Raw genomic sequence first — 14,692 nt, 5'->3', positions numbered from 1 at the left:
GCTTCTGTGGCTGCAAATGGAGAAAACAGGAATGTCTAGCTACTCCAATTACAGGAAGAGTCAAAACAATGGTCCCCCATGGAGTATTTTTCAGTATAAATAAGGCATTCATATTCAGATACCTTATTCTTTTGACAAATTATAATGAGAATTGAAAAATAGCATATCATTAATCCAGTCGTATGACACTTCTTTGTAACAATAATAGGAAGTGATAGAAATTGAACACATTCAGTCATAAACTGGAAATCATAATCGGATGGTCCTCTTCTGTGTTACTTTAACTTTCTCAAGCATTTTCGGTTAACATTTGAATACTTGTTTTGATTTGTGAAGCTATTCATAACCAGTTGCATTGACCCAGTTCAACAGACAGTTAAATCAGTTTCACTTGAGGAATGATTTTTCAAGGATATGATATTTTCTCTCCACATATGTGTTTAAACCTGTCCAGAGAAGTACATCTTTTATTTGCCTTTATTGCATTGCTTTAGCTTGCATCTGCTTTTTTTAAACTAGCCTGTTCATATTTTTCTTTGGTTTCCATTTAAATTCCAAATAGTTGATGAGCAAAAAACAACAACAAAATTGCCAAACATTGCCAAAAAGTAATGACTCTCACAGACTGTGGCAATTAAAATTCAGACTTACAGGTGAAGTGCATATCAAAAATGAGAAAGCACATCCTTTTGTGCTGAATCCCCTAATAACTGGCCACTAAGGAGCTTCACCGCAAAAGTCTAACTAAAGTTCTTTAAAAAAACATTTAAGCCACATTTCTCACTCTTCTTCTCTGAAGCTATTGTGTTATTTCCTGGTTAAGTGGAGATAGCCCAGAAAGAGCCATCACAAATATGTGAAGTCTCATTGCAGCCCATGCAGTCCTTTGGTATTTGAAATTTCACACAGTGATTCCTTCTTGGGTATCTTCATGAACCAGAAAATACCAAAAGAATTTCACACTGTGAGGGAAAATAGCTTGGAAGGGTTGGTAAATATATTTTTGTGCTGTGTGTCATTCCCCTCCCCCACTTGTTTAGTGGCGACATTCAGCAAATAAATCTGGCCTTAATTTGCTCTTTGTTTTTGCTCTGCAGATTATTTTTAAGGCTGACTCTGAGGGTTGTATTTTCAAAAATATTCATTAAATTCTACCCAAAATAATTTGTGCATAAGCAAGTAATTGTACAGGTAAAATGTGCATTGATACCAGTACTATTTGACATTTGTATAACACCTTCACTCAAAAGATTTACAAATATTAATGAATTAGGTCTCACAACTCCTCTGTGAGATCAGGAAGTATTATTACTTTCATTTTACAGATGGTAAGATCAGTGGGAGTTTTACCATTGACTCTCTGATTTCATCCAGAGAGATTAATATAAGTGGTTTTCCCAAGATCACACAAAAAGTCCATTACAAGACTAGGAATAAAACACATATCTCCCAACTCAGAGCCCCGTGCTTTAGCTGCAAGATTATCATTTCTCCGTGATTTGTACACGCAAAACGGTACTTTCCTATGCAAATAGTCATTTGCATAAGCAATTGCCCATTCTTCATGCACAAATACATATTTTCCTGCACACTTACTGATTTGCATCTGTCCTCTCATGTTTCAGGGGGGGCAATTTAAGCAAGTAGTTTTGAAAACATGGCCCTTAGACCCTTTATAGTATGGCATAAACAGTATATCAGCTGATGTTCTAATACACCTCAGTATTTAGGCACATATGGTTTGTACTATGGGTATTATGTTAAATAGACAAAAGCAGGAAAATTTATAGTTAGGACTGTGTCACATTTTTAATATAACTTGTGGGGTGCCTGTCGTCTGGATCTACAGCATCTCGGCTCAAGCATTTTTAGCTTTATTCCCACATGTAATACTGAGACTGAAATGCCTGTGATGAAATATCACCCATAAAATATTATGCGCTTCTGTACAAGACTGTCATAACATGATGAAACAGTGGCAAATCAGTTGGCAGTAGATTTGCAAATGGATAAGGCAATACCATGTCAACTTGATTAGGGCCAAATTCATCTACCATAAAATTGTGAGAAAGAAATTGGGAATACTCTCAACATATGTTATCTGCCAGATTATCAAAACCTGGCCTTTTTTGCACCCTCAAAGTTTGAGTGGAAATAATTGCACAAAGTTGCATCCAGGGTTATTTGCCCCGGAATTTCAGTTCAGTTGGACATCTAAACATTTAGTGCTGCCCACAGAAAAGTTACCTTGATGGATTTGGTCTACAACACATGGCAAGCCTGCTGAGTGTAGATATATCCTAAATGAAAATAGTGTCTGTGGATATTTGTTTCCAAAATTGTTTCCATATTTCTGGTTGCTTGTACAAAATACCGGCTTGGTTAAGAATGCACTGAAAAGCGAGCCCTATTTACAATTGATTTTTTGGGGTATATCTTCTAGTCTCCAGTTCAGTTTTATTCCCCCTCTATTTTGGTATGCTTAAAACAAACTACTCCGCCACCAACCGTTCTGTTCCTTATTGCTTTGCAACCATGCTAAACTGACAAGCACGTTTCCAGAGCTCCGTTTCTGCTGATGATGTCCATGATGCAAGTGTAGAAAGAGAAAAGTTTGCTGTTTATGGGAGTATAGCACCAGAAGCATAGAAGTATGCAGTTCTGTCACCTAAAAGAGATTGGATAAGTGCAGGATGTGTTTGGGCTCATGCTGCAAAAGAAGAGAATTTAGAATTGAGTTATTTGCAAGACCTTCTTTTATGTCTTATTAAGTCATTTGAGATCAGCTGGGTTGTTCTTGTTCACTGTGCTGAGGTTCAGTTTGAATAGGACTGGGGGCAGGGACCCAGTCAGGAACTCATTTCCTGAGGATGTCAGTTGAGGGATCTCGGAAGATGTTTTCAGGGCTTGTCTTCCATATTTAGGTTAGTTTTTTCATGGTCATTTTAACTTCCTCTATTTCTGTGTCTCCTGATTTGAGAAGAGGGAGAGGGTTCTGTTTATTAATTGAATTATTTTTATGTTCAGCAGACTGACTCTTCATAAATTATTGGCATGCTCAAAATATCATCTGCTGACAAGGAGCAACTCCTAATGTCCATTTCTCAAAGTTTCAAAGCTTAGTTTTCTAATGCAAACCTTGTTTAGCATGGACATAAGGTTAAATGGACAAACTGAATTTTTCCTCAATACTTCTCTTCTTGCTGACCGGCAGAATAGAAACGAACAAAAAAACTGCTGAGTTACCCTATTAACATATGAAAGCTTGCAGTTGTATCCTACAGTAACATTGTTTTATAATGTCTTGCAATATGTAGTTTTTTTATTAATGTTATGGCAGCCCATAAAGCAAACTCAGACAATAAGAAATGTAGTCTTATGTCACTGAAAACTTTGCTGTCTGTTAAAACAGTAAGATGGTCATAGTAAATAACCATAGGTTTTTTTCCCAGTAGAACTCAGAGTTCATTTGAATAAATAAACATTTAATAGCCTTCAATACAAGTTTTTGTCATGAAGCAACAGCGAAATCCTGGGAAATAAATATATATTTCATTTAAACTATGAAGATTGTGCTTGAAACTGTTAAACATCAGGAAATAAAGTTATGAATTTTAATGTGCTTTTGTCTGTAACAAGACTTGTGCAGTTGTCTTGATTTTATAAATAATAATAATAATAAAACCATCAAAGTTAGCTGTTTCCACAAAGATATTATTTGAATATAAGTTTCTCAGAGGTGCAGAGTTAGAAGCATACACGTAAAGCTAAGACCAGCAGGCATCAGCTCACCCCACTACTTTAATTCAGAGGAGTGTCATTTTGAAGTGCATCATGCTGCTTAAATCAAATTCTGTGATTAATATTTAATGTTATTGTGATGGAATCACTTTCTCCCTTGAAGTTAACTTACATTTTGCCAGACATCCTGACAACACTGCAATTCTTATATACCCTGTATGACCTGGGCTTTTCCTTGAGAAAGGTCAGAATAAAGGGTGCTTTTGTTCATATCTAGCCTGCCGGTGATATATTGACAAAGTGTCTGCTGGCTGAATGGAATAGTTTTACAGTATTAAACAAGTGCTGATTTCTGTGGAGAGGCAGGACTTATGGGGGTTTAGAAGGAAGTGAATTGGTTAGGTCAGGAGAATGTACCATTTGTGAACTCCCCCTTTCCTTTTATATTCATGTGTCGGATACAGTAGACGGTACGCTGGCTGTGCTCAAGGCAGAACTGGAGAGAAAGCAGCTTGAAAGTGATCTGCAGTTTGAAAGCTTGCTTTTTTTTCTGTCGGGATTCTACAGGCGCTTGTGCTTGTGTTGGAAGCTGTTTTAAAACTAACATGGTTTAATCCACTAACTGCATGTTGGGTAAATTCAAAACCCACATGCTCGTCCTCTTGCAGTGGAATAAGTCACATCTGATGGACATTTTCTGTGCTTATAGCATAGTAATGAACGTCTGACAGGCGCGACCTTTCATAAGACAGCCCACACTATTGGCTTTCTGCCCAGAATATTGCTGCAACACTATCTGTGATTGGTTATCTCTCTATCATGCATTGCTTCACAAGGGAAAACGGCCCCTTTTTTAATAAATCTACGATGGCTGGCTGCAATATGCTACACTGTAAGTATATTATGTGAAAGAAACAGACAGACTATAATTCTGCATAGTAGTCTAGGAGCACATGGCAAGGCTGTAATGCTGTGGGACCTCAGTGGAATGCTGCTTGGTAAATTTTAACGTATTTGTTTTTTCTACAGGTTGGTACTAAGAAGTGCCTTTCCTGACGTCTCTGCTGCTTGGAACCGCTTCTAGAGCAGTCTCTGCTTTTTGCCTTGCTTGCTGCCAGCTAGACTGCGACGACAGCACATCCACCCTCCACCTCTAGCCCAGACACCCCCATTTCTACTTATAATCAAGAGAAAAGCTCTAAGTATCAGGCATTGCCCTAGGCTGCTTTAGTATAAAAATAAGTTTGCTGAAAAAGTAAGATATCTTCTGCCAGAAAATCAAGGAGAGAAAAAAAAATTCTCGATTGTTGCTCTAAACTGCTGCATCTGTCTATGCCAAACTAATCAATACCGATTGCACCACAAAACGCAATTGCAAATTCAGCTGTGTTGGAGATTACCTTTCAGACAACTTTACTGAAAGCAGCTTGGAAATTCTGTGTCAAAGGGTCTGCCACGTTTTCATGCTTGCATTTTGGGCTCCAAATTGGCACTCGGAATGGGTTACTGAGAGCACAAGGCTAGTTTCAGGCCACACTTTTTAACATTCATCTTACTTATGAACCTAGCATTTCTTTAAATACAAAACCTCTTTCAATTAGCAGTTTCATGCTGTGAATTTCTAGTTGGAAACCTTTTCTTTGATATTGTGACAACACAATTTTACATGTACTTTTAAAGTAGGGAGCGGGGAAAAGAGTATTTTGGAGGTGACATTTTCATCATTTCCAATCTATCAGTTTGGCTGTTTGTTTGTTTGTTTCACTGAAAATTGTAACTACCTGTAAAAATCTAAACATGGCTGTTAGTGTCACACCGATTCGGGACACAAAATGGCTAACACTGGAAGTGTGTAGAGAGTTCCAAAGAGGGACTTGCTCACGACCAGACACGGAATGTAAATTTGCACATCCATCGAAAAGCTGCCAAGTTGAAAATGGACGAGTAATCGCCTGCTTTGATTCATTGAAAGTGAGTAAATATTATATTCTTTTCAAGGATAAATAGTTAATGAATGAAACAATTATAATCGGCAGAACCATAGCGTCTGGGAGATATGGATTGCTGTCTGTTGTAGAATGGAGATTTATGGCTTTTTTTATTGCTGATTTGTTGGTTTTGTTTTTCTCAAGGGATGGGGGAGAGGAGAACAAGGGGGAAATAATTGTAACAGAGTTCAAGCTCTCTGGAATTGGTGTGTTTACAGTTACTGGTTCCTTAACCCTAAATTGTTATTGGTCTGTAGCTGGTGTAAAAAGCAGTGTATATTTTGTTTAGAAATAGCAAAGTCATAGTAAAGATTCTTTTAAATAAATAAATAAGTAAAAGAGACTGGAAATGCAAACCATGTGTTCTAAATGATGATTTGTTGTTGTCTTGTAACTGCATGTGGATTGTTGCTGGCTCTGGACAGGTAGGCAGTGCATTTGAGATCAGTATTTTCCTTCATAAATTAGCATGGCTACTTCTGAAAGCATCTTTTTTTTCATTTTTTGGACTTCCGTGATTTTTTCCTTCCTTCTTACAAATATAATTATTTAATGAAAGGAGTGATGCATTCCTTGGAAAACTTAACTGAAAGCCAGGTATCTCCAGTCATGCAAGGAGGACTATAATAGCGAAGTTACAGATTTACTGCCACTTCCAAAAAATATATGCTAGGCAAGCTGTGTAAAGTATAGGACTGGTATTTTCAACTGTCTCTAGTTTCAGGGGTCAGTTGTGAAACATACAGATTTCCAGTTCCTTCTCTTCATTCTTTATTAATTAAATAATCCCAGACTTTAAATAGCCATCCTACAGACTGTAACTTAATACAGCACAGAGTCATAAATCAGAGGCTGATAGAAAAATTATGTCTCTTTGTTTTCTCTAGAATATAATATTGCTGCTCTTAAGGCCAAATCCCAGGAAGGGGAGCGAAGCCTGAGCATATGGGCATTGCTGTGGACAAAAATGTCATGGGCTGAAGGAGGGAATGTTCTGCCTTAGCTAGCTACTGTAGGCCGATTGTATAGCCAGATCAGGATCACAGCTAGAGCAGGGCAGCAAATGGTTTTCCCATCCCACTAAAAATTATGAGATTTCAACAAGTTCTCCTGTTCCAAAATGGAACAAAATGTCAAAACCTTGAAAATTTCTGTGAACCAAAAATTCTAAAGAATGTGGTTCAGATCAATCAAGCATTTTCATATAAATAAATTTGAACCTTTTGTTGTGGCCCTTTTTAATGTAAAAACTGTTTTTTTTTCATATAGCTTAAATTTTGAGATGAAAAGTAATTTTGATGTGGCAAACAGGATTTGTATCATTTCTAAAATTTAAAACAAAATATTTTAACAATTTCTAAGGCTTTTTTTCCAAAATGTTTTCAAGTTGAGTAATTTGTCAGAATAGACCCTTGCCCACGAAAAGTTTGACTTTTGACAAATCAGCATTTCCCTATGAAAAACATTTCACAAAAAAATTTCCAACCAGCTCTAGTCACAGCTTCGGGGCATATGGGTAGCAGTGGATACAACATACTGCTTCCTCTTCGTGGTGGGCTTGATCTAGTGCATATGCTCTGTGCATGGGCTTAGTCCCTGCCACCATGCTGAGCCAGCTCCATTTTCTGCACTTGTCGTGAGTAGTGAAGCTGTATTATTATTATTTTGTAAAAATATTCATATTGTAACATAGCTATCTGATATTCAGGTTTAGCTCATGGAACTCAATAAAATGCCTCCGTATAAAAGAACTTAAGAATTGGAATTCATTTATTGTTAAAACACCATAACTAGCTACAACATCAACATATAGTTTAATTTCCTAGCTAATTGCTTCTACTCATTTGACTGTGCAGAGTTTCACATCCCCACTCCTGGGTTGCTCTACTAGTCTTAAGTTTAAAAAAGAAAATTTAAAATACAGCAGGTTCAGAAAAAATGTTAAAAGGTTGAAAATGAGACACCAGCGTTCATTAAAAAGAAATCCTTGAAAACCTTGACATGGAAAACCTTCATAATAGAAAGCTTCCTCCAAGTCTATTGCCACCAAAGAACTCTGATTTCCAGGTTAGAGAAATACCTTAAAACTTTCATGCTTAAGGCAGCAGTCAGCCCAGAGGAAGTGTGTTATGGGGAATAAGGCATAGGACTAGAAATCAGGAGTCTATTCTATTCCAGGCTGTGTTACTGACTCATATTACTTTGGGCAAGTAGTTACCCTTTCCTTGTAAATTAGATAATTATCTCCTTTGTAAAGAGCCATGAGATCCAGGGGTGAAAAGGACTAAGTAGTATATGACTCCGTTTCAAAATACTAGGTGGAGGTGATTATTCTTGTTGACCAGGTGGAATCATTAGAGTTGAGTGGGTTGTAAACTGGGGCAGAATTTGTTACAAATATTCTTTTACCATTGAAAAACATACTGTTTAATAGTTATATTTGGGGCCTACCAAATTCACAGTCCATTTTGGTCAATTTCATGGTCATAGGATTTGAAAAATTGTAAATTTCATTATTTCAGATATGTAAATCTGAAATTTCACAGGGTTGTAACTGTAGGGGTCCTGACCCAAAAGGGAACTGTGGGGAGGTTGCAAGTATGAGGGTCACAGTATTGCCACCCTTACTTCTGCACTGCTGCTGGCAGCAGTGCTGCCTTCAGAGCTGGTCATCCAGAGAGCAACAGCTGCTGGCCAGGAGCCCAGCTCTGAAGGCAGAGCCACCACCACCAGCAGCACAGAAGTGAGATGGCATGGTATGCTACTGCCACCCTTACTTCTGCACTGCTGCCTTCAGAGGTGGGCCCTCAGCCAGCAGCTGCAACTCTCCAGCCGCCCAGCTTTGAAGGAAGCAGCGCAGAAGTAAGGATGGAATGGTATGGTATTGCCACCCTTACTTCTGCGCTGCTACCGGCATGGTGCTGCCTTCAGAGCTGGGTGTCTGGCCAGGAACCACCACTCTCTGGCCACCCAGCTCTGAAGGCAGCGCAGAAGTAAGGGTGGCAATACTGTGGACCCCCCCTACAATAACCTTGCAACCCCCCTTCCTCCATAACCACCTTTTGGGTCATGAACCCCAGATTGAGAAGCTCTGGTGAAATCAGCATAGTATATGGTAAAAGCACACAAAAGACAAGATTTCAGCAGGAAAGAGACCAGATTTCATGGTCCATGACACATCTTTAATGGCCATGGATTTGGTATTGCTCTAGTTACATGTTTACATCTGTTAACCCCAAAAGGCTTCCTGTGGCCCGAACCTCGCTCTGCATCCTGATCGAAGCTTTTTGCTGGAAGGCTCTGCAGGTGTCAGATGGAATTCCCCTTTCTGCAAGCTGCAGAGCACCAGTTCTGTAGCTCCGTGGCTATTATTACCACCCATGAGTAGACCAAACTGCATTAGTAAACTCGCATATAGTGTAATCTGGCTAGTATATGTTTTATAAGCAGATAGTTGAGATGTGGTTAAATTAGATTATTCTGACAGCTGCAGGAAAATCCCTTTGGCAATTTGAAAATGAAATATACATCTTCATTGAAGTTCCTGACCAACTCAACTAGCAGCAAAACACCTGCATTTTTGAGTGTGTACTGGGCTAAAAAGGCCCTGTTTTTTTCCCCCAAAGTCACAATTCCTATTGATCCTGTGGACTTTTTAAACAGATGTAGTAAAAATTAAACTACAGGCTTTATATCCAGATTTAAAACATTTAAATATATACTTAGTATTCTTACTCTTTACTAACGCCTCAGTGTCTCTAAAAGCTGACTATAAAACCATTAACCTTTAAACAGTTATAGAATCATTAATCACCTTATCAATGCAAATAATAACAATAATAATAATTAGTAATGAACAATTATCTGAATAGCTCATATTACATATTGGAAGTAGGCCAGATCCTTAGAGTTATGGAGTCTTGTTTGTGAATTGGCAATAAATCTCTAATTCATATGATTTTAAAAAATCATCTGACAAGTACCGTGGTGTTTCTACTAGCTTTCTAGCTTGTGTGATGAGATGTGCAGTAGGTATTGCAGAATGCTTGTAGTGTCTGTCTAGTAAGAGTATTTGAGCACAAGGTGGATAGAGCCTGTGTGCTTTTCTATATTTAGAACATTAGACAGGCAAAGCAAATACTTTCTACGGGGACCCCATGAAATGGCAGTACCATTCTGCTGTGCAGTTTCAGACTTTGGCCACACTCCCACATGCCTGACATTTAATATATCGGACAAGAGTTTCTAGCTTCAAGAGGAAAATGTAATTCATTACAAGAAGTAAAAATACTGAAGAAATTGTACATTTATATAAAGGAAAATCATCTCTGAGTTGTGGCCTTTTCAGTTTAGACAAAAATGAGTTTGTTTTGATAAATGAAAATGATAGATGTCTAAATTTGTGGTTAAGAGAGAATTAGGGAACCAGTCCTGAGACTGTTTCCATTGGTGTCATGTGACTGCTTCTGTGAGTAAGGGCTTGGAGTAGTGGTCTCCAGTTTAGGAAACATTCAATGTATGCAGTGAATGTTGGTTCACTATTATTAAAACCTACAGTTCTCGTTGAGGTGAACTCTCCTTGATTTCGACGGACTGGGTAAGAACTGCAGGCTTTGGGCCAAATAAAGGATTATCCTTTTAATGCTAATGTTCACCACATAAGCTGTTGCTTTGCTGATAAATCTTTGGTCCCTTAAGCTTATAGCACAGGGGTTCTCAAACTGGGGGTCAGGACCCCTCAGGGGGTCATGAGGTTATTACATGGGGGGTTGCGAGCTGTCAGCTTCCACCCCAAACCCCGCTTTGCATCCAGCACTTATAATGACGTTAAATATATAAAAAAGTGTTTTTAATTTATAAGGGGGGTCGCACTCAGAACCTTGTTATGTGAAAGGGGTCCCCAGTACAAAAGTTTGAGAACCACTGTTATAGCATCTCCAGGATTTGCTACCTCATACTAAATTTCTATATCCTGATGGGATATAAAATGGGTTTGGACCTAAACTTGCCTTCAGCAGATGCAAAATCATGAGCAATCATATTCCCTTGTAAATACATTTCTCTTTTTTTCTTCTTTTTTGAACATTTTCAGTAAAAGTTAGATGCTAGAAAGTTCAGTTATTCTTGCAGTGTTTATAATCTATATAGAATTTTTAATGGTATAGTTATGCATATGAGATCCATAGATTACACAGGTTTCAGAGTAACAGCCGTGTTAGTCTGTATTCGCAAAAAGAAAAGGAGTACTTGTGGCACCTTAGAGACTAACCAATTTATTTGAGCATAAGCTTTCGCATCCGATGAAGTGAGCTGTAGCTCACGAAAGCTTATGCTCAAATAAATAGATTACACAGTAATTTAATGCTTAAAATTACATTCCATTGTAAAGACACCTCCTTTGCAATATGAACTCTCAGACTCTTCATAAATTCATAGCAATGTTCCATTTATTTATTGAGAAGCTTCAAAATGTTAGAGGAAATATTTTGACCTTGTAAAATATATGAATTCATTTTGTATTAATCTGCAGAGAATCTCAATTCTCCATCGCCTGAGAGATGGAATTATTAATTATGCATATCTCCACTCTTGGTCTCCTTAAATTAAAAAGAAAAACAACACTTTTGGGGTCTGATTTTGCAATGGGTTATACCAGTATAAATTCACAGAATCAGGCCCTCATTTATTGATTTGAGTATAACATATAAAGAGAGAGAATATCATTGCCATGTAGGAGATAGTTACACATTTATTTTCCTTCTTCAGTATAAATCTGATAATGGTCCAAGCTCCCAATTGGGGGAAAGAAATTGGGAAACCAAAACAAGCAAATGAAGTGGGTAAATAGGGTGTGAGGGGGAAATAACCCACTTTAAAAAAGCATACATAAAAGTTCCACTGTGGGAATATCAATGCCATTCAAAAATCTTACCAGCTAACCCAGACAGAGTTATAGCTCAGTAAGGCATGTTTCATATTAAATTGTTAAGCTCTACATCTGCAGGAAGAAATTAAAAACTTGTAATAATACATTTATACAGCATCTAAATGGAAGAAACTCTGAATAGATGCAGATACAACAGTAAAGAGGAAAACACTTTCTCATCTGAGAGAAAACTGTAAAAACACAAAATAAAAATAAATAAATAAAAAGGCTTTTGACAGCAAAAGTTCACATACTCTAACTTGTCTCCAAAGTTAAATCTTCATATGAGGGATCAGGAGCAGCCTCTGAAGTCTCTGTCCTTTTCTGCTGAACCAAAATCTCAGCTTTTTATACTTTTCTAAATACAAAATGTCTGGTTTCCAAGTTCACTCTTAATTTTGCTGGATACAAGAAGTTGCATTAAGACCAATAACTTACATATATTGTTCAACTTTAAAGAAGCAATAACATCGCTTTGTTAGCACTGAAGAATAATTATACTAGTAAGGCTAGAACTCAATTTGAGAAGTAGCAAGGAAGTAGTACCTCTTGCATTTGTTAGGAACTTATGCCTAACTGCCAGAAATTCACATAATGTGAGGACAGTCTGTGGAATCTTAGAATCAGATGATTTCTTCCCTGATAGTCTCCTGGCTAAGATCGAGATGACTGATCTACAATCCTACTGACATTTTATGAGTTAGCTTTTGCTGAAAATAAGCTTCCAGAATATTTATTGTTCGTAGGAAAATCAGCACCTCACAAATTCTTATTCCTGGCGTTAGTCTAGCTCACCTGTTTTATACGGCATGCCTTTGTTCTCTTTGGGCAGAGAACTGAAAGTCCCTTATGAAATGGCACAGGAGGTTTGGAGTTCACTTCATTGTTTATGTCCACGTAATCACTGGGAGAAAGATTTCACTTGTTTCCTATCTGTGGTGGAAATGGAATCTTACTAAGTATCTAGTCTTTTGAAGAATAATTCCAGACTTGCTTCAAGTCAAACAGTCCAGCCTCTCAGATGGAGAGGAAAGACAGCAGTTCCCAGTTCTCAAAGGCAGCCAGCCCTCTTGGAGTAAAGAAGGCTTGCTTGGAAAGCACTTCGTTTATTCATGAGAATCCTGCAAGTTTCCTCTGCTTCTTCTGCCCTTAAGTCACTTTCAAAGTGGGGGAAAAAAAGGAAAAAATAAAATTAAAGAATGAGTGGAGCATCTCAGAAGCATGTCTGTGCTCCAGTCCTGCTGGTGCCATCTTTACTTTTAAAGAGGCCTAGAACACATTAGAGCTTAAACTGTACAAGTTTTTCACAAATGCTAATTGTTTGGCTGTGTCAATTGCTGTACTTAATATATTGAATATAGTTCTCTTTCCTCTTCTAGTAGAATTTTGTCATAATGCCTGTGGAAAATGAGATGATGGTCTCAAGTTCTTAGTGGGCACGTGTCTGCCTCACTGAAGCCCGGCCATGCTATTTAGCAAGCTTATTGGGTGTCCCAGCAGAGAGGCCAAAGAACTGAATGATCCTAAAGATGAAACTGCCCTTTTGAAGTAGCATGTTGGCAGGGTGGTATGTGGAAGTTTTCACTGCTAGTGACTGTACTGGACCTGGTCTGAGGATAAATAAAGCATTTCCATCTCCCATGGTATGAATGCAGCTCCTTTCACCAGCACCATATTTACTTAAATTAAATACATTTAAAAACAAAATTAACAGAGATTCTATTGTGCAGACTCAAATTTTTGCTTTTTTCATGGACTTGCACAACACCATTTATTTTCACAGAAAATTATAATGATGGCAATAGAGAAATCTGTATGCAATATTGACATGAAGAATATTTCACAACCCCCATGGCACAGCTATATTCAGTGGGGAATTTCTAGATGTTATATTCAGTTTAATAGTAATTATAGCTATGGATTTGTAGTTGAATGCAGGTCCTCAGATGTTGGGCCAAGCAAACATAGAGAGGAAGGAATAATCTGATTTTACAATCATGAATGATAAAGTGTTAGTATATTGGAACCCAGCTATTATATTAATAGCAGCAGTATTTCTGATTAACATATTTAATTTTCTTGGCAGCCCAGGATTAAGGGTAAATCAACATTAAGCTTAATTTTAATTGGTGTAATAATGTCACCAATATAAAAAGTCTCTGAATTTTATCTAATGGGAAAACTAAAGGATAAATCCTTCTCTATGTGTTCAGCCCAAGTAAGTCCTCTGGATGGTGGGAGCTCTGTGGAGCATAGGGAGGGGAAAGTCTCTTCCCTTGAAACTGCAGAATAGTACTGGAGCTGCTCCATAGTAGCCACTCCAACCTAAGGGCTGAAGTAATTTCAGTGAGCCTTGGGCTCTCGCTTCAGTGGGAGAAGAAACTGGAGTATCAGCAGTGCTAGTGGCTCCCCAGAGACCCACTGTGTCATGCAGTTGCGCTAGAAGCCCCAAAAGCTAATAATTTACTTTAATTGCCACTTAGTAGTCCTCAGCCAGAACGTCCATTGGGTTAACGAGTCAGTAGGAGTTTTGCTTTAGTAATAATTTGCATGTGTTGACCTGACTGCCTTTTGTCTGAGCAAGATCTGTTAGATCAATTATTATCCCTTGGATATTGGGAGGTAGGATTTCCCAGCATGCTATGCTGTGGCAAAATTCATTGGCACTGACATGGGAACTCCCAAACCGCTGGTGCCAAGGGGTAAAACTGATAGCTGGAACCTGATCCCAGAGAAATAGAACTATTTTTAATTTGTGCTGAGTCTCAGGACACAATGCTGTTATGCCAGTGCAGTTAGACACATTAATGGATACATGTCAAATATATTGGAGTGATAAAGAGGCTCTGTTTTCACATCTTTTATTTTTCATCATAAAGTTTCAGTATAATTTTTTTTTGTAGTTAGTGAGAATTCTAGACTAAGTGCACTCTTGCCAGCACTGAAATCTGGCATGTTTAATCTGTAAAATATATTAAACATTGTTTTCTAAGTATAGTCTGTTACAAAGTTTCCTGTGATTCCAGAGGTGGTATTG

General features: G+C 37.9%; 1 protein-coding gene across 21 annotated transcripts in view; it reads left to right on the top strand.

Moving 5' to 3' along the window:
• MBNL1 (muscleblind like splicing regulator 1) overlaps positions 1–14,692 on the top strand; it is a 200,542-nt gene that overhangs the window by 32,975 nt on the left and 152,875 nt on the right. For 11 of the 21 annotated variants that reach the window (XR_012160764.2, XM_073359648.2, XM_078854399.1 and 8 more), the window contains one exon: positions 4,771–5,712. The exons of 5 other annotated variants lie outside the window; for them this stretch is intronic. Coding sequence is in view for 11 of the 16 variants with exons in the window: in XM_073359648.2 (XP_073215749.1) it covers positions 5,539–5,712 (174 nt within the window). In the remaining 5 variants the exon portion in view is untranslated. Of the gene's footprint in view, positions 1–4,400; positions 4,634–4,770; positions 5,713–14,692 lie in introns of those variants that run through there. 5 more of the 21 variants (XM_078854403.1, XM_078854391.1, XM_078854393.1 and 2 more) reach the window with 3 other exon arrangements.

Source organism: Lepidochelys kempii, chromosome 9 (assembly GCF_965140285.1).
Source record: "Lepidochelys kempii isolate rLepKem1 chromosome 9, rLepKem1.hap1, whole genome shotgun sequence".
NCBI lineage: Eukaryota > Metazoa > Chordata > Testudines > Cheloniidae > Lepidochelys > Lepidochelys kempii.
Note: the sequence above shows the minus strand (reverse complement) of the source record. Positions and strands in the feature narration are given on the sequence as shown.